At 44.7% G+C, this 25,271-nt stretch overlaps 1 protein-coding gene across 8 annotated transcripts in view; it reads left to right on the top strand.

The window, feature by feature from the left end:
• Window positions 1–25,271, top strand: part of PDZD2 (PDZ domain containing 2) — a 342,143-nt gene that overhangs the window by 279,794 nt on the left and 37,078 nt on the right. For all 8 annotated transcript variants that reach the window (XM_066373870.1, XM_066373861.1, XM_066373853.1 and 5 more), the window contains 2 exons: window positions 18,518–18,629; window positions 24,997–25,142. In XM_066373870.1, coding sequence (XP_066229967.1) covers window positions 18,518–18,629; window positions 24,997–25,142 — 258 coding nt within the window. The remainder of the gene's footprint in view (window positions 1–18,517; window positions 18,630–24,996; window positions 25,143–25,271) is intronic.

Below are 25,271 nucleotides of genomic sequence, written 5' to 3'. Positions count from 1 at the left end.
AAGATTAAAAGCTGTGAGCAGCTACAGAGGGAATGTAGGACTTGATTTCTAACAAATCAACAAAGGACTGAACGTGCCAAGGGAGAGGGTGAAGTGGGACGTGACTGAAGACCAGGCAGAAAGGCAGCAGGGGAAGGACCATGGGTCTGCCCGTCTCAAAGGTGGGGTTCTGGCAAATAGAACTACAGTGCTGAGCCACAGAGAACCTTGGGGACTAGCTGGTCCAAACGTTGCATTTTATAGGCTAGAAATTCATGGTGTCCATGGTGAGAGAGAAGACCACTGAGCTCCACTGACAGCAAACTTGTTCCCGGACAAGTCACATCATGGCTCAAGTCAAGCGGTGAGGGAAAAGCAAAAAAGAGAAAGGAAAGAAAGGTGAACACGCAAGCAAAGCATCCCCCGTGGTTTAGCTGATCATCAGGTCTCCAGGTCTCCACTGGAGAGCCCCGCTGGGCAGGTCCAAGTGGGGTGGGGCCTGAGTACATCCCAGGTGACCCTGGTGCTCCCCAACATTTTGAAAAGCAAACCTTCGGGAGCAGGTAGCAGTTGAAGGAAGCAGCAGGTTTGAACAAACCCCTCTGTTGGCCAAATGGCAATTTCCATGACGTGCTGCAACATGGCAGGACTCCTGAGAGTCCTTTGGCTGAGAACCGGATGAACCACAGGGACTTGTGTGCGTGGCCTGAGATAAGGGGAGGTTTGGGGCCCCAGCTGCCTCCCCCTTTCTATAACTCAGGATAGGGGGTTGATCTTGGGAGCCTTGGAAGCACAGGTCCCCCAGCCTGCACTGGGTCTTCTGAGCACAGGCTTGTTTGCATATCCTGGTCCCCAGCACCTGGGCAGACACCCCGGTGCCATACACACTGGTGCTGTTCGGGCAGAAGCTGTGTTATTCCCAGCACCAGCCTGAAGCAGGGAGCAGCACATACTGACCCCCCAGGTCCCCGGCTTGTACCTTTTTCTCCCCACCCCCCCAAACTGTGAACTACCCTCTCCCTCCCCTCCGAGTCCTAGACTTCCCAAGTGGCCGCAGTTCACTAACACGTTCCTTAAAGCCACACATCCACGGGCGCGGCCATAAACAGGACACTGCTCAGAACTCAGTGCAGCGCGTAGAATTGCCCGAGTTAGGGAAGAAAGACCAGGCTGCAATTACTGCTGGCCTGAGAAAATGAGGTGTACGTGTGGGGGTGGTTTTTGTTTGGTTTGTTTGGTTTGGTTTCATACTTAAGGAGATGAAGTGATTATTTGAGTGGGTGTGTGGGGGGGATATAAGATAAGAATAATTATTTGGCCTCGATGAATTGCCCAGAAAACTGCTGAAGTTTGAATTAGGCTTATTCCTGTGGCACAGTTTCCGGGGCCTGTTCCAACTCGCTACCTGGCTCTGTGCTGCGTTGTCATCCAAGCAGAGTTTGCAGTTCTCAAGGAAGTAAACAGCTCGTGTGGTCTGCGTAGCAGAGCAAACACGGTGTTCTCCAGCCTCATACCGCAGGGGTCTCTAAAGTGGGGTGAGCACCCTGGGAGGGGGGCCAGATGGTCCCCCGGAGTGTGGGAGGAAAGTATTAGCACTTACGTAGATCTTTATCTCATTTTAGATGGTTTGGGGCTATATACAGTGCATGTATACATTAGTACAGTGATATTGGGTTATAATTTATGAGCATGTTGGGAGTGCCTGCTGGCTCCACAGGCTACAAAGGCTGACATCACAGCAGGGGGCGTTCTGAAATGCAGTTAAACCCCCCTCAGTGTGCAGTCAACTCTATTCCCGTCGTTTGGATTTGAAAAATTCCTTCAAACTTCAGTGAAAATGAAATATGGGCTACTAGAGCATGTAATGAAGTTTCTTTGCCCTCAAATTCATTTCTTTTCTGAAAATAATACCATAGAAAGCATGGAGGGGCCTTCTCCCTTCAGGTAAGTCATTTCCTGTGCGTTACAGTACGCCCGGATGCCTTTCAGCACCGCCCCCTATTACAAATGTTCCTCTTACAAATCTCACCCCTGTGAGTTTAGTTTTATATGGTTTGGGGGAGTTCAAATCTCTAGTTTGCTCATTGAAATGTAAAGTAGAGTATAGGGACTTAAAGGAAAGGGGCAGCTCAGAAATGAAACCGAAATACAAATGTCTTCTGCCGCAGACAAGATGATGCCAGTTACACGGGAAAACCTGATAATGAGACTTAACTTGTGCACCGTGTGTCTGAGGTCACCTGTCTCGCTTGTTCACGAGCCTGACTCGGTCTTTAAGGTAACAGGAGTCCCTGGGATATATGTGTCTCCTGAGACTTAAAATAGAAATGATACACACGGTGATTCTTACTCTCCTAAGAGGAACAGGATATCCCCACTTAGTTTCAATTCCAGTTATTGTGCTGGGGTGTTTTTTTTTTTTTTTCTTTTTTGTGCTGGGTTTTTGTTTTTAAGGCAAATGATGAAGTCACCTTTGACGGTATGTGGGTCAGTTAGCTAAATAGGCACTGTGTGCTCTAAACAACGAAATTTAAAAACACCTCATTGGGAGACTAGTGGGAGATTGGGAGTTTGGGACGTATCTTTCTCTCTTTCTCCACACCTTAAACAAGGTAGTACACAGCTGAGAAGTGAAAACAGCAAAATGTAAGAGAGCGGCAGTGGCCCTGTGGAATCTAGGGCAGACGTTTCTCAGAGAAATAGAGCTGTTGAGAGTGAATAGAATTCTCCCCAGCCAAGTGCCTGTTTGCCTGTGTTTTTGTTTGCTGGGTTTTGCTAGCTCAGCGGTTTACTTACGTTTCTTACTTGACGCAGTTAAGTGACATTCGCAGGAAAGCTAACCCATGCCTCTCCCCTCTGGATCTTGCTGGGGTTTCTTCACTTGAAATAACCTTCCTCTGCTCCTGACTATCAAGATTCTGAAGCCCCTCATTCTTCAAAGAGACCTTCCTAATTACTCCAGCCCTCTGTCACCTCTGCCTGCCAAGTCTCATTTGTCTGTTTGTCACATCTGAGCACTTAAATATCAGAAAGACACCTCTTGATGTTATAAATGGGTAAGATTGATGTTTTCAAACTGTGCCGGTAAAGCTGTTGTTCCCAATTTATTTCCCCCAGAAACAAATATGTTAATAAATATATGTGGTTTTATCTTGTAAGCTAGTGGTGACAAATAGGTGGCCTGCACGTCTCACACACACACCACCACCAGTGCCACTGCCACCAACACCACCACTGCCCTCTTCAGCTCCCAGAGCAAACGTTTCTAATTCTTCATAACATTCTTCCCACTGATAACAGATACAGCTGCAGAAGTTAGTAACATGGCATTCGGGTGCCCCATCTCAAAACATAGTATGAATCAACACTGGATTCAGCCAGCTTGACTTTCCCATCTGTACCGGCTCGGTGTTTGGGGGATACAAAGAAATAACACACAGCCTTCCTCTCCTACAGTATTTATTATATTCCATAATGAGTTATAGTTCTTTTCTGTACTTTTCATATTCCCCCTCTTCTGAATAATAAATCCTTTAGAGCCATAGGCTGTATCTGACCTAAAAGATGGACATCTGATTCCTTCCAGGGGTCAGGGAGGGTTCGATAGATGGGGTGGTGTTTCACTACTCCATAGGATTTCCGTAGGAACACCCAAAAAATAGGTGACATTCCAGGGCAGAAAAACAACATGTACTATGGTCCACCAATAGAAAATTGGAAAGCCTGTTCAAGGAACAACAAATAGTCTATTATGAAATGTTCAGCCATGCTTTTAGTTCCAGACTAAGGAATTATGACTTTTTTCTTTTTTTTGAGTACTGTGATTCATGGATGGTTTTTACATGGAGTGACAGAGGTCACTGAAGTGGCGAGCTGGAGGAGGGGCTGGCCTGGAGGCAGGCGGCCAGAGGGCGAGGGGCGTGGAGACTCAGAGGTGGGGAGCAGCCTTGCTGATTGGTCGGTGGAGGTAGGGTGAGGGCAAGCTGCCAGTTGGAGTGCTGGGCTCTGGGGCTTGCAGCTGGGGAGGCTAGGGCTCCTGGTAGGAGAGAAGGAGGAAAAGGCTTTCCTCCCCACCTTGTTTAATTTGTTTGTTTGAAGGCGGGGCTGATCCTAAGCAATGCTTTGAATGAGATCGCTTACCATTGAACCCTCCAGCCTCCTGTTATCCACTCCCCCTTAGTTGCTGGTCCCTCTCATCTCAGGTTCCGTGGATCCTAGTGCCCTCATACTCCCCTAACCTACCCCCCACCCTCCCCGCTGCTGTAGCCACAGTGTCTCCATCTCCTGAGAGGGTCCCAGCTGCCAAGAAGCCTCTTCTTTTCCAAGTCATTTTCTCCCCTCCTCCCCACTGCACCAGCAGCAATCTGATCAAACCAGTTTAAACGGCAGTGGATAATCCTGTGACACTCAGCAAAAGCTGTGCCGGTTAAAAAGAGAATCCTTGTTTTTTTTCAAATGAGTTTCTTATCGGTATCTTTTAAAAATGAAATCGAAAGGTTAATTCCCAAAGCCTGGGTGGCAAAGATGTTTTCAGAAGAAATAACTATGGTGGACCGTTAAGCCTCTCCTCCTTAAGGTAGCAGCTCCCTTAAGATGTCTGTACTTGTCAGAGTCTTCCCTTCAATGTACTAAGTTGTGTTTCCTGAAATTCTCAAGCTTGTTCACAATGACTGGATAGGGTTGGATAGGTGTTGAGCAAACAGTTTATAAAATTTGTATTTTTTGAGTTTGCTCACTTTCAGTGTTAAAAGATGGCGTTGGGCAGCGCCGGGTATGTGATCTGTGAAATTGCAAATTCCTTCCTGTTTGGGAAGGGCCACTGTCTTGCTAATGTGTGCTGGAGGAGAAGGAGAGAAGCCTTGTTTTTGTAGAGTTCGGGCAGAGAGAGAAGGGAGAAGATGTACAGATGGGGAACAGAGGTGAGGGGCTTTTGCGAGCTCCGCTGAGACTGGTGAGGCCTTTGATTCTGGGAAAAACCAGAAAAGATACTCCTGGTTGTGGAACCGGAGAATGTGCCAGTGGCTTTGTGAGCTCTGACTGAATGAAGAGGGAAATGTCTTCCCCGTGTGTTGCTCAACGGCAGGTGCGAGTCTTGAATAACGGAATGACCCACCATTTTTTTGCCTCCACTGTTTCTTTACCATCTGCCCAAATTCAGTGAAAACCTGCATGTGAATGGCCACAACGGCTGCGACTACTGGCCGTACAGTAGGCTAGTGTGTGAGCTATTCCCATAAACGAGAGGTTGACTGTTGTGAAGTTCAGGTCATCAGTATCTCATGACCTGCTGGCCAAACTGTTTGGTGCAACTGCTTGCTGTGGCTTTGTCATGCAAAGGCAGCATAAGAGAATGAATGGCCATGACTGTTGTTGGGCAAATGAGTTTGTAAAATTTGTATTTTTTGAGTTTGCTCACTTTTAGTGTTAAAAGATGGCACTGGGTAGTGCCAGGTATGCGATCTGTGAAATTGAGAATCACTTTCCTGCTTGGGGAGGGCCATTGCCTTGCTAATCTGTGCTGGAGGAGGGAGAAGCCATTTTTTTTTTTCAGAATGAGAGCAGAGAAAAGGCAGAGTGCTGAAGGACAAGCTGGGGAACCAGAGGTGAGGGGCTTTGGGACTGGTGGGGCCTTTGATTCTAGGAGAAACCGGAGAAGATTCTCCTGGTTGTGGAACCGGATAATGTGTCTGTTGGACAGATAAAATATATTATGCTCACTTTGTTAAAGATGGCGCTGCCCACATGGAAGTCCATCACCCAGGTGATATTAATGTGTGTTGGGGGGTGGGCTGTGGGCAGGCAGGATCCTTGTAGCCTGGGGCTTGGTTTTAGGACTAAGCCTTTCCCACCCTTTTTGATGTGGGGTGGTGCAATCCCATCATGCCTCAGATAAGTGACTTTGTATTAGAGACTTCCCTGTTTTGTATATTGGATTAAAGGTTTTGATTTCTACACTATAAAGTGGGGCAGACCAGGAGCTTGCTCTCTTGGTTCCTGAGATTAACATTAGAGAGGAGAGCAGAAAAAGGCCACATGGAGGAGGCCAAGAGAAGCAGCCAAGATGGCGGAGTGCTGACTGAGAAGCCAGTTTGTGCAGTTTGTGCAGGGAGAAGGAAGGAGATGGGGAACAGAGGTGAATAAGTCTGGTGAGCTAGAAACCTTTGATTCTAGGAAATTTGGATAAGTCAGTAGCTTTGTGAGCACTGAATGAGTGGGTTTTGGAGCCCAGTGTGTGTTTTTACTTGCCCACCGGGTGCAAGCTAGGATTAAAGGTAATGGCCCACCAGTTCTTGGCTCCATTGTTTCATTACCGACTGTCTGAATCCAATGTGAACCTGCATGGGCCAGGTGGCTGTGATGGTGGCTGTGGCTACTGGCTTTACGGTGTCAGTGGCTTGGTGAGCTCCTTGTGTGTGTTGCTCTTTGGTCTTTTTCTTTTTTTTTTTTTTTTTTTGGTGTGAGTCTTGAATAAAGGAATGGCCCACCATTTTTTGGCTCCACTGTTTCTTTACCGGCTCTCCAAATTCAATGGCTAATGACAATTCAACCTGCATCTGAGTGGCCGTGACTGTTGGCCTTATAACTGTGTTTAATAAAACTTTGCAAAAGCAGGTTCCAGTGCAAATGAGTTTGTAAAATTTGTTATTTTTTGAATTTGCTCACTTTTATTGTTACAAAATGGGGGCTGGGCAGCGCCAGGTGTATGTGGTCTGTGAAATTGCAAATTACCTTCCTGCTTAGGAAGGGCCATTGTTTTGCTAATGTTTGCTGGAGGAGAGGTTTTCAGGCCAGCAAGTTTTGAAAGGAGAGAGCAGAAGGAGAAGGGAGATTCTGCCCTCACCACTGAGAGGTGCGGTAGGATTTCTTTTTTCCTCCCTGATCCCTTGCCCTCCAAGCAGAAACCTGCCTTTCTGTTGGTTTTCTTGTGGCTTGCCTGTCTTGGTGAGATACCAATAAACACAACGGCCCACCACCCTCTGCTCTGCTGTTTCTTTTCCATCTGCCTGAGTTCAGTGAGAACCTGCATGTGAATGGCCAGGACTATGGCGGCCCCTGGCCTTACACAGGTGTTGAGCCAGACTTGCCCCTAGGCAGCACTTTTCCGACTCCACCCCCACCGCCCATACCCCTGTGGATGATCACATGCAAGCCTGGGACAGCCTTTTCTCGCGACTCCCCACGTGACCTCCACAGAGCAGGGCTCAGCTTCCCTGTCAGTCTTCAAGAAGCCAGTGTCCTGAGGAATATGCATCAGCAAATCAGCAGGAACCCAGCACCAGGCCTGGAAAAAATACAGGACACAGCGTGCAGCCTGTGTTGGTCTGGAAAAGGCAGCAGAAGGCCTCAGGCCAGAGCGCTGCCTGGGACATCACAGCAGACCAGATTTTAACCACAATGTCTTCAACAGGACCAGTTCTTTACTCCTCATTTGAAGCCTGCCTAAAAGGGCGTGCCCCATTCAAACCTTCCCTTTCTGTTACAGTAAGCCCTGTAATCTGGTAAAACTTCCTCTAAAACATTTGTATAGGGGAAAGGGCCCTGGAAGAATCTGGCATGTGTTGACTGCGACTGTAAATTGGATTTGACTCAGCTGCTGTACGAGGCCGCGGCGGACAATTCATCCCTGGTTTTCTTTTCCTGCCGACCCATCTGTTGACTCCTTTGGTCTCTCTTATGTGCCTTTGTGACAGCCCTTCCTCCTCAACTATTTGTGTATCTTGAGGTTCCCCACACACACAAACACACACAGCCCCTGTTTTATCATTCCGGAATGCAGGGTAAGGCATGTCTTAGTGCTGCCCCCGGAGATGTGTCCAGTGAGATGTGTCCAGTGAGAGGCGGCGGCCAGCTTCTACTGACAAGTGACCCGAGGGTCTGCCTTTAGTAGCCAGACCACAAACCCAAAGAAGAAACCCAGGCCCCCAGAGTTCTCACTCACCCGCTCGGCCATGGGAACAGGGCAAGAATGAGTGAGATCTGCTTCATGGGGGATGTCTGCATTTGCTTCCATTTGAAATCCATACCAAGGAGGGACAGGTCCCCTCCCCCCTTGCCATCTGCATCTCCTGTTCCAATTGAGGAACTGAGAGATACCGGAGGACACTGACCTCTTCTTGGGAAGGTGACACAGAAGTCTGTCACAAGAGGGGCAGACATGTACCAATGACTGACGACATTCCTGTGTCCTTAAAGGTGATTTATTGGCCTCAGCTTTCTAAGGGACCAAGAAAGCTATTTAATTTGCATGCATAAAAATCATCGAAATCACCCACAAAGTGGGCTGCAATTGTTTGGGGAGGATAAATGGGAGGAAACCGGAAAGGGCCTCAGCGAGAACAGCGACAAGACTATTTCATTGGCTGAGCCACAGCCCAAGATTGCCTCGCGACATTGCGGACATCGGCCACTGTTTCCCCCAGCTGTCGCTGACGTTCTGGCCGGAGCATGCTGGCGCTTGGCGAGTTTTACTTTCCAGCTTTACTGTTTTCCCCTTCAGTCCTGAATTACTCTTTGTAGGAAAGCAATGAGTCCACTGTTGCTGGAGAGCGGTGTTTTAATTCCTGCAGTCAGCTCGCAGGCTCCTGACTCCTCTGGGGCTGATTTATGGTTGTTCGGATGCCCGTGTTCTGAATGGTTATTCATTCCCAGCCCTGGCCTCTGCCTCTCCGCTGGTCACCCAAACATCTGCCCCAGAGTTTTGGAAACGAGCTTCCTTTGGCAGCCTGGAAACCATCTCAGTGTGACTGAAGCATGAAAGGGAAATCTCCAGGCTCCTCTGTCCTATAGATATTGAGCGAGGGGGGGGAGCAGCCCAGCCTCCCAGGGGTTTGGAGCCTGGATGTCTTCTGTCACATCTGCAGATTTTTTTTCCCGAGTGCTGGGAGCCATAAAAGTATGGCATGAACTGGGTGCAGCCAGACCCCTGCTGTTTTCCTTGGGATCGAATGTGCTTGCGCAGTGGAAATGGTCGGAGATAAAAGCCACACTTTGCATGGTTTGTTTGTAAGGCTTCATGAGTTAGCTGAGAAAGACAGATGATGCTCAGGACTTCAACATGATATTAGTCACAGTGTGCTCACGGAGGACTCATAAATGCTTTGGACAGCAGTTATAGTGCGTTTCTAAGCGCTAGGCTTCTAGCTTGGACCAAAGGGGCCTGTCTCAGAGTAGATAATGATGTTTGCTCCCCACCCCCAGGAAACTAAAAATCCATTTCTATGCTGTTTCTTATCCAAAATTATTTCTAGCCACATTGTCCAGTGCAGCTTTTCAGAGGTTCTGCAATGATATAAAGATGTCAACATAACGATGTTCAGATAATTAAAATGTCAGCCCGTTCAGGTCCCCTTGCAAGTTAGAATCCAAAGATGTTGACATCTAAGGTAATTAACGTCCACACTTAAATTTCCCTGACCTTTTGAGTTAAAAACCAAAGCACTTCATGGCCTCCTTCGATCTCTCCTATTTCTTATTTTGCTCCATTTTAACTAAGGAGATTCTTCTCTTTTCTTTTTATTTTTTTTTAAATTTTATTATGTCTTGGGTTTCAGGTGTGCAGCTTAGTAGTTAGACAATCATATATGTTACGTAATGTTTCCCTCGATATTTCCAGCACGCCAACTGGCACCATACATAGTTAGCACAATATTATCGATTATATTCCTACGCTTTCCTCACTTCCCTATGACTATTCTGTAACTATCAACTTGTGCTTCTTAGTCCCTCCTCCGCTTTCACTCAGTGCCCTCTCCCCACAAACACCAGTTCTCCCTCTGTACCTGTGAGTCGGTTTCAATTTTTGTTTGTTTTGTTCTTTAGATCCCACAGATAAGTGGAATCCTATGGTATTAGTCTTTTCCTGACTGACTTATTACCATATTTCCCCATGTATAAGACACACCATTTTTCAAAAAATTTGGGGTCTAAAAAATGGGTGCGTCTTAAATAGTGGATGTAGATTTTTTTTTTTACTTGCATTTCTCACTTTTTCACGTGGATAAGGAGTTGTATGAATTTTATGATGAATAAAACTTGAGTTCAATAACTTTACGTAATACTTTTTTTTTTTTTCAAATTTCGGGCCCCCAAATTAAGGTGCGTCTTATACACGGGAGCGTCTTCTACATGGGGAAATGCGGTAACAAGGAGGTTCTTGGTGTTGGGTGTGGGGGAGAGGTGGTGCTTTTCCCTGTCTGGACCCTGGGCTGTTTTCCACTGGAACAAAGATGGCTCTTGTAGCTCCAAGAAAGTTGAATTTGTTCAACAGCAAGTCTCTTGTGTGCTTTAAGTTTTAGTAAAATGTAAATGAACAAAGAATAAAGGGACCTAAAATGGTATCAAACATTGGCCCCACACCCTTGACATTTAGAAAAATGAGCGAGTCCCCAGTCCCTGGACAATGGTCCCAGGAAAAATTTTGTTCCCAGGGCCTTATTTAATTTTGCCAAAGACCATCTCAAGAATTGTAAAAAGTCTGAAATTTTGCCCTACAGATTAATAGATGCCAGCAGAAGACATGAGGCTCCTGGGTCAGAGACAAATGATTTGTTGCTCACGGCACAGCAGTTTTTGGCTCTCTCCAATCCCAGTTTAAGATTCAGTCCCAGTTTAGAGCTTCCTATTTGCATAATTTCCCCTTGCCTCCCTCCCCCCCCCATACAAGCCCTTTGGGCGTGGGGCGGAGGGGCTTGGTTAGATGTACACACAGGGTTTTGTGTCACAACTGAGAAACCCTGAGTTAGACAACCCGAACCTTTTATGATGGGCTGGAAGCAAACCCAGTTGCCCTTTGCTCCAGAAAGAGAGACTATCTTTATTCTACTGGACAGTATACAAATCTGCTGCTTTCTTCTGAAACACTGTCTCTACCTGTCAAGGCTGTTCACTCTACAAGCACATTTGAAAGGATAGATAATCCAGAGTAGAAACAGTCTATGCCTCCGTTCACAAGACAAGAAATGAGAGGGACCCATGGAGAAATGTCTCCGAACAGGTTATATAGCAGAGACTCAATAATAACAAGTGAAGGAGGGTTGATGATGAAAGTATCCTTGGCTTCTCTCGAAGATGCCAGCCGGTCTATAGCAGTTGTTAGGAGTCTGTGACTGTGAACTTAAACTTGATGCGTGGGGATCTTCCCATTCTGGGTGGGGGGAATCAACCTGGTTCTACGTATAGGTTAATTTACTTTTTGTTTCTATTCCAGAGCTTCTTGATTTGTTTTCGCACTCCAAGGTTAGAGGATAGGGCACCCTGGTGTACATATGTGTTGGATGCGGACTGTGTCTCTGACAGAGCTTCCACATTCTCAGAAGCGGGCATTTCCTTCCTGGGCCACATGTTCTATTTCCACTGCCCTTTGACATGGGAGTGCTTAGACTGGAGGAAGTTGCATCTCTTGCCCGCATTTATCCAGCTTGAAAAACACCCTCTGCAGATACATGAACCAGCTTAGACTGGAGGAAGTTGCATCTCTTGCCCGCACTTATCCAGCTTGAAAAACACCCTCTGCAGATCCATGAACCAGACCTGCTGCTGCTGATTCTGAAGCATATGCCCCTAACGAGCTAGAAAGGGCACTTAACTCTCTGCACCTGCTCCTTGGCAAGTCGTCCTTCCTCAGGCTTTGAATGTTCCGGGGGTCGAATAGCATTGCTTTCTGCAACATACTTTTGGGCAGTAATTGGATAGGCTTCTAGTGTTTCATATCTGTCTCTTTTAGGGAAGACTCAAAAGCTTGAGTTTCTGTTCAACCTGCTGCTTAACGGGACCCCTCTCTTCTTTCTTAGCCCTGCTTGCTGAGTCTGTGCGCCTTTTTAACTTGCGCTGTTCCTTTGCTTTCTGACTCAGAGATTTTTTTCTAAAATACTGTTCTAGAGTCTGTCATGTGAGACCCATCGTTGTGAAAGAGATGGGACTGGTGAGTCCTCTGTTTACTAAAGTGTCTATTGTTCAAGTGTATCTTCACCACCACCACCTCCGACTTGGCTAACTCCACCCAGGAAATAGTCTCCCATCAGACCAACATCAAGTTCCGGCCTGTTCCTGTTCCACCTGTCTCCCATTTCCCATGCCTCCTCCATCGAGGTTAAGAAACAACTATGTGCCTTTAAAATGTACCCAGGAATTTTTTTCTCTCTCTTTTTTTTTTTTACTCTTCTTGTCCTCCCTCACTCTCTTCTCCTTTAAATCAGATCCCTCTGGGCATAGCTGTCCCGAATCCTCTATACTGGGGCTCTTTATCTGCAGTTCATAAGTCACACTCCTCATTGTTCTCTGGGATCCCTGTAGGGCAGTTCTGGCATTCTGTTCTCTGTGGTTTTGTCTCTCTCCCTCAGTTAGATCTCTTTCTTTTTTTAATGTTTATTTTATTGATTCTAGAAAGAGTAAGGGAGAGAGAGAGAGAGAGACAAGAACATCAATCTGTTCCTGTATGCGCCCTCACCTGGGATTGAACTATCGATCTTCGTGCTTCGGGATGATGCTCTAACCGACTGAACTATTGGTCCACGGCCTCAGCTGGATTTCTTTAGGTCCCAGTCACTCTCTCTAATCTAGGAATAGCCAAGGTCTCCCCATTTTTTGATGCTCACTTTTAGATTAGTTAGGCACATCTGTCTTTTCCTTATACATCATTCTACCCTGGACTTCACAACCTCCCCTCCCCTTCCTGTATGTCCAGTCTGTCATCTAAGACCTCGTCTTCTGAGGGAAATATCTCGGTTCCTGGAGCAAATCACCAAGTATTTCTCTCTCCTGAACTGCTTCTATTCTGACTGTAAGACCAGAGAACGTTCCCAAATCTGTGTTGGTGTCCTATGCCAACCTGATTTCTAAAAACCAACTGTTCAGGCACATGCCTTTAAAACTGTCTTCCTAGTGGATAGGTTTACAATGATTTTACTGAGCTTTTCTCTCATCTTCAATCCAAAAAGATGGTATATACTCTTTGGGCCCACATTTCTTTTGCTTTATCTGTTAATAAAATCTGTTATTTCTGTAGGTATAATGTTGAAATGTATATGCAGTCTAGAGTTGCAATCATAGTCTATACGGTCACCAACTCCAGAGGGGCCTTGAGACCTGGTAAGGAGAGAGCTTGCAGTTTTAGGGTCCGGGGGAGGGCGGTAACTAAGCCTTCTCTATCCCCCTGTGATACACATTAGGTACTCTCCTAGTACTCCCACATGCATTTTTATTTAATCCTCATAATAAGCCTATAAGATAATTGCAAGGTAATTTTAACTCTTTAGAAATAAGAACTTTTGTTCCTATTTTATATAATCAGAACTGCCTCTGACTTCAGTGCTCTATAAATATACACTGCTCAAAAAATTAGGGGATCAGGGAATGTGCAGATACTCCAGTACTTTCAGCCTTTTGTATAGTGCATTTTCACCAATGAAATAAAAGTTGGTTTTGCATCTCATTTGCATAATTGAACAACTTTCTTTGACTTGTTTGCTTTTCTGATGTTCTTGTTTAATTTAAAAAAAAAATCAAGCCTGACCTGTGGTGGCACAGTGGATAAAGCATCAACCTGGAAATGCTGAGGTTGCCGGTTCGAAACCCTGGGCTTGCCTGGTCAAGGCACATATGGGAGTTGATGCTTCCAGCTCCTCCCCACCTTCTCTCTCTGTCTCTCTCTCCCTCTCTGTCTCTCTCTCCCTTTCTCTCTCCTCTCTAAAATGAACAAATTAAATAATTAATTAATTAATTAATTTTAAAAAATCAAGCACTTCTTTTTTTATCGCTTCATATTCATTTTCATTTTGAAATGTTCCCTAATTTTTGTGAGCAGTACATTTACGGGCAAATTCATGTCACAACCTATGGCACATGAGAATTGTGTTACACTTTGCATGCAGTTCACGTATTTGTAGTTCATACAGAGTGTGGGACAGAGGTTTCCACAGTTGCTGGTTAAATAACAAGTATTCTAAATAGAGAGCCTTGATGAAAGCTCTACCTCATTTTTCAGCTGGTGGGCCATTCGGGTGCAGCCGGGAGCCTAATTCTCCAACCGTGGAGTAAGCTCAGGGGAGGGCAGGGCGGTTCAGGGGATATTCCAGCTCAGTCTTGTGTCTGCTTTGGAGGCTGGCTCTGTTTGGACCAGGGCAGTGGTGGATTACAGAGCCCCAGGTCCTGTCCCATGTCCATAAGCCCGGGATTTTATTAACTCTCCAGGTGACTCTGATGCACACCAAAGTTTGTCTAGGTCATCGCTGACCCTGGCAATCTCCCTCAAAATCAGATATACTCCAAATACCGCATAACTAAGCTGTGTATGCAAACTGAGTTCCTTTGGTATCTTCTGCAATTTCAGTTTAGGATTCAACTTTCTCAACTTGGATCCACTATCACACAATTGTCTGCTTACTGGCTTTCAGAATTTGGTTGTTGTTGTCTTTGATTCTCTTCGTCCTTGTGGGATTATATCTTTCATTTCAAAAATCTCTTCATTATTTTCATAGGATTTCAAGATGAAAATATACCAACCTTTAATCAGAAGCCTATTATCATTTAATTCTTAAATCAAGCCCTTTTTTTTCAGATGAAAAGACATTGAAGCTCAAAAAGGTTGACCAGTGTGCATAAATTGCTAATAATTGGGATAAGCAAGATCTGTGCCCAGGCAGCTGAATCCTTCCTCTCTGCCCTACCACCAGAAGTAGAGGTTCTCCATGGAGAGAGACTCTCATAGGTTACAGGTGTGGAAAACTACAAACAGAGAGGCTCTAACTTGGAAACTGGCAAGTTATATTTGGTTCCATTAATATAATGGCATTGTTGTATGACCCATAAATTAGAAATTGCTGATGAATAATAGATTGTATCAGCTGTTTCTCTGAACCAAAGGCCTTCCAGGAGAACTTTTTGCACATTTCATTTTAGAACAACTAAAATGACATCACTTCCAGAACCATTTGATTTGTTCTGTGCATCTGAAAAAAAAAATGCAACAAAGGGACTTTCTTAGAGTGTAGACACTTTCAGACAATAGTCATAAGACTAAAGGGAGGTTCATTGTAATCAAACACTTGTATGTTGCTACTTCCTGAAATAACCTGGAACTAATGTAACTAAGCAACCTACTTCCTGTTCATTGAGTTCCAAGCCACCTAAATCATGACAGACCAGTTTTCTATTATAAGAGGAAATGGTTTCATTTAAATTCAGAGCCCTGTGTTAACCCTTTCAGGGGGTCTGAAATAAGATTACACTCCTGCCTGGAGCTTACCATACGTACCTTTTGTAGCACATGGGGGAGGGATCTCTGGGTGTACTCTTAATTGGTTTTAGCTGTGGGCTTTCAGTACTCCTGTGACATGCACCATCTTTACCATAAGATTTATGAAATGTTGCTGGTATTATATAGATCATAGAAACCAATTCTCATTTCATTCTTTGGTGCATTTGAGGACTAAAAAGAAAGAAGAAAAAGATTGTTTAAGGCCAAGATTCTTCTAAACTGCCTCCCCCAGATTCTGAAATCCAGGGGACTTGACAGCATTTGTGTTTGCATCACAAGGACTTCAGATCGGACATGGTGCCCTGTGCCCTTGTAAAACTCTACACCACTCGTTTGGTAGTGACTTTCTTCACAGACACTCTGTGCTAGATCCCGGGTATGTGTTATAAACGGAAAGGTCTCAGTTATAAACTTAAGGGTCTCAGTTTTATTTCCTTATCTGTTCAGTGGAGATAATATTATTTACCTTGGGACACATGTTTTCTGTGAAATTAGGTGGGAAAAAGTTAAGGTGAATGGGATTATATGGGATGGTTTAGTATTGAGCATCCAAAGTTATACATTTAGAAGCATCTAGCCCTGGCTGGATAGCTCAGCTGGTTAGAGCTTTGTCCTGAAGAAGCATCTTAGGATGGAGCAGGGGGAAACTTTCTGGTAATACATAAAGCCGGAAATCAGGAGACTGAATATGAAGTCACAGCCTTCTTGCCTGTAATGAGCTGAGAAACCTTGGGCTGCCACTTTCTTCTTGGTTATTCCTATGAGTGCCTCTGTCACCTCCAACATTTCTGACCGTATGGAAACCTGGGGCTATGCAGGAAAAAGATAGAAGGGAGAATAGACAAAGGGAACTTTCTAAGTCCAGAAGCAGTAGGCTAGGATTGTTTTTCTCTGACGTGAACTTCTCAAACAGGCTTTCTGATGGTTTGGGTTGTGGCACCAGAGGAGGTAATGACTTGAAAACCTAAGGAATACCTTTCCCTGTGGGCTGATAGCCTGGATCAGGTGTGTCACCAGGAACTTAGCTCAGTCTCCCGTAATTGCTGTGTACAGTCTGGAGACAGGTTCTTTCCATAAAAATTTTAAACCAAGCAAAGGAAGAGACTTCTCTCTGGGTAATTTCTATGTGCATGTCTCCTGTGCCCCGGACCTCTGGCATGTCTCCAGAAGGGTTCTTCTGCACTGTGTATGAATCAGCATCACAATTTGGGGTTGGGAAGAACATCTCTCTAGAGAATATCTGAAATCACCTTCCGGATTCCATTCTTGCCTTTACTTCATAATTTAATCCTGGAGACCTGCCAGTCCCTGACATTGTCATAGGAATTCACCAAATTTATCTTCGTTTTATATATCAGGATTAATATGTTTTCTCAAAGCCCCTTCCTCAACTTGCCTACATCTCCTCATTTCTCAGACCTTTTTTTTTTCTCTTGTTTCTCATCCAGAAAGATACTTGAACTTGAGGGCAAACGGGAGACTTCCAAATCTTATGTATTACATACAATTTATATATAAGCAATTACTTCTTAAAAAGGGGTTTGCCGGGAGATTATTTTTACTGCTTACTTTATATATTTTCATATACTGAATTTTATATACAATGTACTATTTTATTATCCATTAAAATTCAGATGTTTTTTACATTATAATGACATGACTTTTCAATAACTACTCCATGTTGAAGGTTATCGTCTGTTGTTTTATTTTTATTTATTTATTTTTTTTCCATTTTTCTGAAGCTGGAAACAGGGAGAGACAGTCAGACAGACTCCCGCATGCGCCCGACCGGGATCCACCCGGCACGCCCACCATGGGGCGGCGCTCTGCCCACCAGGGGGCGATGCTCTGCCCATCCTGGGCGTCGCCATATTGCGACCAGAGCCACTCTAGCGCCTGGGGCAGAGGCCAAGAAGCCATCCCCAGCGCCCGGGCCATCTTTGCTCCAATGGAGCCTTGGCTGCGGGAGGGGAAGAGAGAGACAGAGAGGAAAGCGCGGCGGAGGGGTGGAGAAGCAAATGGGTGCTTCTCCTGTGTGCCCTGGCCGGGAATCGAACCCGGGTCCTCCGCACGCTAGGCCGACGCTCTACCGCTGAGCCAACCGGCCAGGGTTCGTCTGTTGTTTTAAAGTACAGATATGTTCCTTCACGTGAAATCTTTCTGTTTTAATTAATATGACTTTATTTCCTCCAAAAAATAAAATTGCAAATGGAAGACTCACTGTTTGGTGTATCTCATAAGCTTTGTACATGTAAATTTATCCCCAAAAATTTTTATGCAAACACTGTCAGTGTATAAGTCTCCTCTCTAATGAACATAGTTTGGGGTATTTTTTTCAAGCATGATTGGCTCTTCTTAGGAGAACCCAGTGGTCCTTGGGATCTTCTTCTCTACATCACCTGTGGGGGTCTGGTAGTATAGACATGCAACGCCCATATGTGTGGGCTGACTTTATGTTGATGCCTCCACATAGCTTGGGCAAAGCTTGATTCTGTGAGGTATTCAGTCAGTACTTAGGACTGTAGCACATAAAACATCTGGTTGACCCGAGGGGTGTGTTTATTTGGCTGCCACAAAATCCCTTTTGCCATATTTTAAAACCTTAGAATTGCCCTGGCCAGTTGGCTCGGTGGTAGAGCGTCGGCCTGGCGTGCGGAAGTCCCGGGTTCAATTCCCGGCCAGGGCACACAGGAGAGGTGCCCATCTGCTTCTCCACCCCTCCCCCTCTCCTTCCTCTCTGTCTCTCTCTTCCCCTCCCGCAGCCGAGGCTCCATTGGAGCAAAAGATGGCCCGGGCGCTGGGGATGGCTCCTTGGCCTCTGCCCCAGGTGCTAGAGTGGCTCTGGTTGCGACAGAGCAACGCCCCGGATGGGCAGAGCATTGCCCCTTGGTGGGCGTGCCGGGTGGATCCTGGTCGGGCGCATGCGGGAGTCTGTCTGACTGCCTCCTCGTTTCCAGCTTCAGAAAAATACAAAAAAAAATAAAAATAAAAATAAAAATAAATAAAAAAATAAAAATAAAACCTTAGAATTGACTTTAAATGTCTGGTTAAAGATTTGTTACAACTTGCACTATAGGAAAAAGCACTAACCCACATGGCAAGAGACCTGGGCTCTAGCTGTGGCTTTGTGACCACATGAGTGATCTTGAGTGATCTTGTCTAAGATCAAGGTTTCTCAAGAAATAGAAGGACACCTAGAGCCCTCTAAACTCTGATACCTGGAGATGACGTCTCAGAGGGGCTGCGCCAGCCTCTCCCAACAGCTCTGTGCGCTCTGCATTTCAGATCCCTGGGGCAGATGAGCCCCAAGACTCGGGCGGCTCTGAGGACCTCAAGGGAAACCTGGAAAGTCCCAAACAGGGCAGCAGTAAAATGAAGCTCAAAAGTCGTCTTTCAGGTAAGCGGGCTCTGCCTAACACGCTCTTTCGGAGAACGAGCTTTCAGCTCCAGAGTGGGGACATGAAATCATTAGCGAGATGTGCTCCTTTTTCCCTTAAAACCTCCAGCTTGTTTCGCCTTTGCATTGAGCATGTCCTGGGCTTAACACTGTTTTCAGCCTGGCTCTTCATGTGATTAGCTTTGAGTCATAATGAAGCGAATGTCAGCATCATTGTTGGTCTCTGCTTAAATTTAAACTTGCTGTGTGTTTGGTCATTTACTTCACTAGGACTCCAGGTGACCCTTTCACTGTGGAATATTCCTGATGGCCTATTTTCCCAGCAAGCATACCTCTCCCCAAGCCTTGGTCCACCAGAGCAAGGGACAAAGAGCTATTTATATCGTCTCAAATCTGCATTTTACGAGGTGGGGGTTGGGAGTGGAGCAGTTGCAGCTTTGGAGCAAGCAGAGCTGGCATTTGCTGGGCACATCCTTAGAGCGGCTGGCCCATGCCCTGAGGGAGGAAGTCAGTGTTGAGAGCGAAGGCCATGTGCCGGAGCCCAGTGACTCTCATGGATCCGAGGCACCTTTGCCTTGGTGGGCTCTTTCCTCTATCAAAAATATACTAAAAATTATGTCTTATGATTGCATTGGTATAAAGTTACTAGCTGGACTCATTATTAGCTGTTCATTACTATTATGTTCTTTTTTTTCCTGAATTTAAAAGAAATTAAAACATTTCTGTGGGCCCCTAAAAGTGGTGTGGGCTGTCGTCTGTGGCCTGGTAGAGAAGCCAGCCCTGGCTGCCCAGCCCTGGAACACGGCAGGGGTGGCGGGAAAAGGAAGCGCTTGGAGGCCCCGCAGAACCAGGTTCACCCCTCAGTTTCTGAGTAGCCTCATGACCTTGGGCTGGTTATTTACCATCCCTGCACTCCCACTCCCTCACCTGAAAAAGGAGATGATAAGACTGACTGTGAAAGGTTGAGCAAAATTTTTAATTAAATAAACTCACACGAGAGTAGCTAGCACAAAGCATGTATGCTAACACCCCCAAAGTCAGTTTCCTCCTCCTGCCACTCAAATCAGTGGCCAGAGCACCCGTCCCGCATTGCCTGGCCCTCGACCGAGTTATTCTCAGGTAGCTGGCACATCTAGGACCATAAAATACATCAGTTTTGTTTTTTGAGTAACAAAATGGATTCCTTTGTATTTGTAACTCAGAATAACTGAGCAATATCTAGCTGAGTGAATGCTAGAATGTGGATGTGTGGCAAGGACAGTGTAATGACAGAGGCCAATAAGTCTCAGGGGCGACATTGTGCCGAAGTTCCTCATGTAGAGAAAAACACCAGCTCCCCTTCGGCCCGAAGAACAACCGAGAGAAATACGTTTAATCCTATGTGTGTTTGGGACCGGAAGTCACAGGAGCATAGAGGAGATCTTTAGGTCAGCTCTCTTGGCAGAGTTGATCAACACCTTATAAACGGTTTCTAGGGTCGGGGCGGTGGGAGGGACCACAGAGCTCTGGGGAAATCTGGGGGACCTTGGAAACCAGTACAGTCACGTTCCTAATTTTATGAATGAAGCCAGAGAGGTTAAGGGAATCGCAAAGGTCACTCAGTGCCATCAGAAAGATTTGCCTCTGCCTGACCTGTGGTGGCACAGTGAATAAAGTGTCGACCTGGAACACTGAGGTCACCAGTTCAAAACCCCAGGCTTGCCCAGTCAAGGCGCATGTGGGAATTGATGCTTCCTGCTCCTCCCCCTTCTCTCTCTCTCCTCTCTCTATAAAAATGAATAAAAATCTTTTAAAAAAAACATTAAAAGATCTGCCTCCTAGACAGAGTCCTTCTCACTCACCCCTCAACTTCCTGAAGATCTTGATAAGAACCCTGTCCCCCAGTCTGGGGCTTCACAGATACAGATTTGGGGAAGGGGCACAGCCTTCCGGAGCCATGAGTCTCAAATTCTGTTCTATTAATTTACAATGAGCGGCACTTCAGCTGACTAGCAAATCCAGGGCTAGCTACCATTGCCACAGGTGGATGCCGCCCACTCTTCCTGTGTTCCTCCCAGACATCTGGGGCCAAAACAAGGAAACGGAGAAAGTGAAGAAGCACTTCCCAGCTCTGCCACACTGACTGTGTGATCTAGGACAGGGGACTTGCCTTCTCTGGCTCTCTGTTCCTTCATTTATTCTGCCAATCAGTGTAGGTGCCTTCTAAGTACCAGGACTTACTGAAAGATAGAGTTGAGGCCCTGGCCACTTGGCTCAGTGGCAAAGCATTAGCACAGCATGTGGATGTCCTGGGTTCAATTCCTGGTCAGGGCACAAAGGAGAAGCGACCCTCTATTCTACCCTTCCCTCTCCCTCTCCATCTCCCCCGCCCCCTTCCTTTCATGCAACCACAGGTCAATTGGTTTAAGCGAGTTGGCCCAGGCACTGAGGGTGGCTCCATGGAGCCTCAAGCCTCAAGGGGTTAAAAAATAGCTCAGTTGCTGAGCAACAGCCCCAGATGGGCAGAGTATTGCCTGATAGGGGGCTTGCCAGGTGGATCCTGGTTGGGCACATGTGGGAGTCTGTCTCTCTGTCTCCCTCTTCTCACTTAAAAAAAGAAAGAAAGATGGAGTTGAGGGGAAGGCATAGGTCAGAGCCACTTCGAAGGGTGGTAGCAGTAGACCCTCACCATGTGGTACTGCCACTGGAATTACCATTGCTGTCTTTAGTATCACATCATCATTGTCATTGTTCTCTCTTTCCCTCTCAGGAGGGGAAGGTGCTTCTGTGGGTTCAAACAGGAAGATGCTCGAGAACATGTAGGCCATGTTAAGTGCGCACAGGGGTACAAGGACTGGAAGGCACTCTGGGTGTGGCACCCAGGGGAGGCATTCAGAGCATGCAGGTTTCAGAAGGGCCAGGACCTTGGCAGGACTTGGTAGAACAAGAGAGAAAAACAGCAGTCTAGACATGTGAAAAAATGCATGAGAAATGCTTAGACACAATGGGTAAAAAATTGGTTAGACAAGTTTGGGTAACTGTTTTTCCTCCTCGTCTATCCACAAGATCCAGTAATCCATCAGCAACAGTGACTCAGTCCCGCAGAGCTTGTCAGAGCGATCAGGAGAGAGGAGACACTCGGGGTGGGAGGTGATGGTGCCGGCAACGTTGGGTAAAACGTCAAGCGATATTTATGTGCTCCCCAGTTTTGGAAAGAATGCGGATTTTGGACAAATCCTCTCCTTGGAGAATCAGCAGACTCGAGCAATGAATTCGTGTGCCGGGTAGTGGGAGATAAGGCTGGAAAAGCAATTTGGAGACCTGTTCAAGAGGCTTAAGGAACTGGATCTGCACTCGGTGCTGTGAAATATGTTCATTTGAAAGACGTTTGAACCCAGAAGACTTTAATGTGATGAGCTCCTAATTTGTCTGGCCTGTAAACTTGGATATTTATTTCCTATTTTCTTACAGCGAGTCGCTCTGGTATGCGCCTATCAGTGCGCTATCTCCCAACGCTACCGTACGAGGTTTCTCCTCTGCGGATGGCAAGAGCCTCCCTGTCAGCTCCAAAGGCATTCTCTTCAAATAAATCTCTTTCAGATGAGTGAGCATGCCAGGACAGATTCATCTGGTCATGAATTATTAAGGAGGTTCTGTAAAGAGGTTCCAGCCATTTCCACAACGGTTTTTGCCCGGCCTGAGTCCAAAATGACTAAAGCGATTTCATGGAACATTTTTTCTGACATTCTAACCTGAGTGTTCATTACTTCATGCCATCCTTTTTTTGCCAGCAGGGTTCCCTTTTGATTTTGGTATTTCTTTTATTTATCCATGTTAATGCCTTAGGCTTGTGATCTTTTTAAATGGAAAATTTTCTTTGACTGCAAAGGAATTTCAGGTGTTTGAAAACCTTGTGTGTAACAAAGTTAACATTCAGCTTTTGAAAAGCCAAACCTTTAGTGATGTCCATTTTAAAATAACTGTATCAGCCCTATTCTATCTTTTCATCACTATTAGAAACTCATCAGTGAATTATTTGTAAAAGAGTACAGAGTCATCTTGTTTTATCCCACGAAAAGCTTTCAGGTAAATTGAAATTTTAGGTCATCAAATACTTAGTCTAGGAGAGATTGATATTCCAAAGACTCTGAATGTGTGCATAACTATACTCACAGATATATTTATATAACGTGGATATATACATATTATATATATAATGCAGCAATTTTCAACCAGCATGCCACAAGAATTTTTAAAACATGCAATACCTGGCTATTTAATCAGGGCACTGATCTCTTTTCCCTTAGATTGTCAAATTAAAAAATGACAAAAGCCAAAACAAAAAAATGACAATAGTTGTCCAATGTGAATGAATCAAAATTATACTTGTTTGTCAAATCAGCAAAAAAAAATATTTTTGTTTGGTGTGCTGCAGAATTTTATTTTTTTAAAATTTTCTTTTTTTTTTTAATTTTCATTTTATTCATTTTTAGAGAGGAGAGAGGGAGGGAGAAAGAGAGACAAAGAGAGAGAGAGGAGAGACAGGGGGGAGGAGCTGGAAGCATCAACTCCCATATGTGCCTTGACCAGGCAAGCCCAGGGTTTCGAACTGGCGACCTCAGCATTTCCAGGTCAATGCTTTATCCACTGCGCCACCAGAGGTCAGGCCCAGAATTTTAATAATTAGTTTATGTGTACCATGAGATAAAAAAGGTTGAGAATTAATAATAGCGTGTATAATATAAACAATATAATTTGATTATACCTACCAATGTCACTGTAATTAAGACATCATTTAAGATTAAGGTCTCTTAAATTATATTATTTTTAAATGACATATAATATAAAAGAGGTACTGATAAAGATATCTTTAAAAATTATTACTATATTTGTTCCCAGGTTTCGACACCAAAAAAAAAAAAATTATTACTATAAAAATTTTACAGGACCCAAAAGTACTAACTTAAAAGGAGAAAATCTATATATTGTTCTATATTAAAATTATGAACTTTTGCTCATCAAAAAATAATATTGAAGAAAAAGTCAAGTCACAGACATGCAGAAGATATTTACAATACATAGATCCCACAATCTATCTAAATATTTAAAATATATTAACAAAAAAAATAAAATTCTATAAATAACAAAAGAGAAACCCAATAAAAAAATGAGCAAAAGACTTAAACAAAAGGAAAACAGCAATATTTTAAAAGAAGTGCAATCTCAGTCTTCAGTGAAGTATAAATTAAAACCACAATGAAATGTCATTCTGTATCCACCAGAGTGGCTAAAATTTAAAAGACTGACAACACTAAGTGTGACACAAAGGTTGAGAAACTTGTAACCCAGCAACTCCACTCCTAGATCTACATCTCATGACGTGTATGAGAATATTCAAAAACAGCATATTCTGGATTGAGGTCAACAAACTATACTTAGATTGTTGTATGGCCTGTGAGCTAGAAATGCTTTCTACATTTTTAGTAAAAATGGTTGTAAAAAATGTTTTGTAAAGAATATGCTGCAGGGGTCATTTGTGGCCCATAAACCTAAAACATTGACTCTCCTTTACAAAAAAATTGTTCACTGACCCTTGTCCTAGACCTAAAATGGGAAACAAACCAAATGTCCATCAGCAAAAGAATGAATAAATAAATTGTATTATGTTTATGTAATGAAATAGTACATAGCAGTGGGACGAACAATCTTTTGACATGCAACAACATGGTGGAATTTCACAAACAAATGCTAAGAATAAGGAGCCAGACATACAGAAAAGCACATACTGTATGTGTTCATTTATATAAAGGTTGAAAATAGGCAAAAGTAATCTATGATGTTAGAAATTGGGATAATGGTTACCCTTGGCACAAAATGGCTTTCAGGTTTTGTCAAGATTCCATTTCTCGGTTTGGTTGTTGGTTATTGGTACATTCACTTGGTGAAATTTCATGGAACTTTACACTTAGTATTTGTGCACATTTTTGTAAGTTATAATTCTTTTACATTTATTTTAAAAGTCATTACAATACATGAAAAAAACCCATCTGCCCCAACAGTGGAACTATACCAACCACAAAGTGATATTCCTCCATCACCAAAACCAACTACTGAGAGCATTCTCACTGCTGTTTATTGCCTTCATCTTACTTGGATGAAATATATACATTGCCCTTATCTGGTTCCTTCAAAAACTGGCATTAATGGCTTCGGCACACACTGAACTTATACAGAGCTTGATGGTAGAACGTGGTGAGCTCGGTGCTTTGAAAGAATTAGACACCAGACCTGAAAACTGTGAATGTGGGTATAAATGTAGGTTTATGCCTGTGTATGCTCTTCTTTTTGTCCTGTATCAAGCCATGTCTTTTTTCATTGTGATTTCAAGGGGGTGTACACCGTCTAGAATCTGTTGAAGAATATAACGAGCTGATGGTGCGAAATGGGGACCCCCGGGCCAGGATGTTGGAGGTGTCCCGAGATGGCCGGAAGCACTCTCTTCCCCAGCTGCTGGAATCTTCGGGAACATCACAGGTAGTCCGTGCCACAGAGCCTGTGCTTCCTCATGCAGTCACAGTTGACCAGTCAGGCGTGGAAGAGCATGCTTACCCCCCGGGTGTCCACGTTTCCTTTATTCTTTCAGAGGACAGCCAGAGCTTCGGT

The sequence above is a fragment of the Saccopteryx leptura genome, chromosome 1 (genome assembly GCF_036850995.1).
Source record: "Saccopteryx leptura isolate mSacLep1 chromosome 1, mSacLep1_pri_phased_curated, whole genome shotgun sequence".
NCBI lineage: Eukaryota > Metazoa > Chordata > Mammalia > Chiroptera > Emballonuridae > Saccopteryx > Saccopteryx leptura.
Note: the sequence above shows the minus strand (reverse complement) of the source record. Positions and strands in the feature narration are given on the sequence as shown.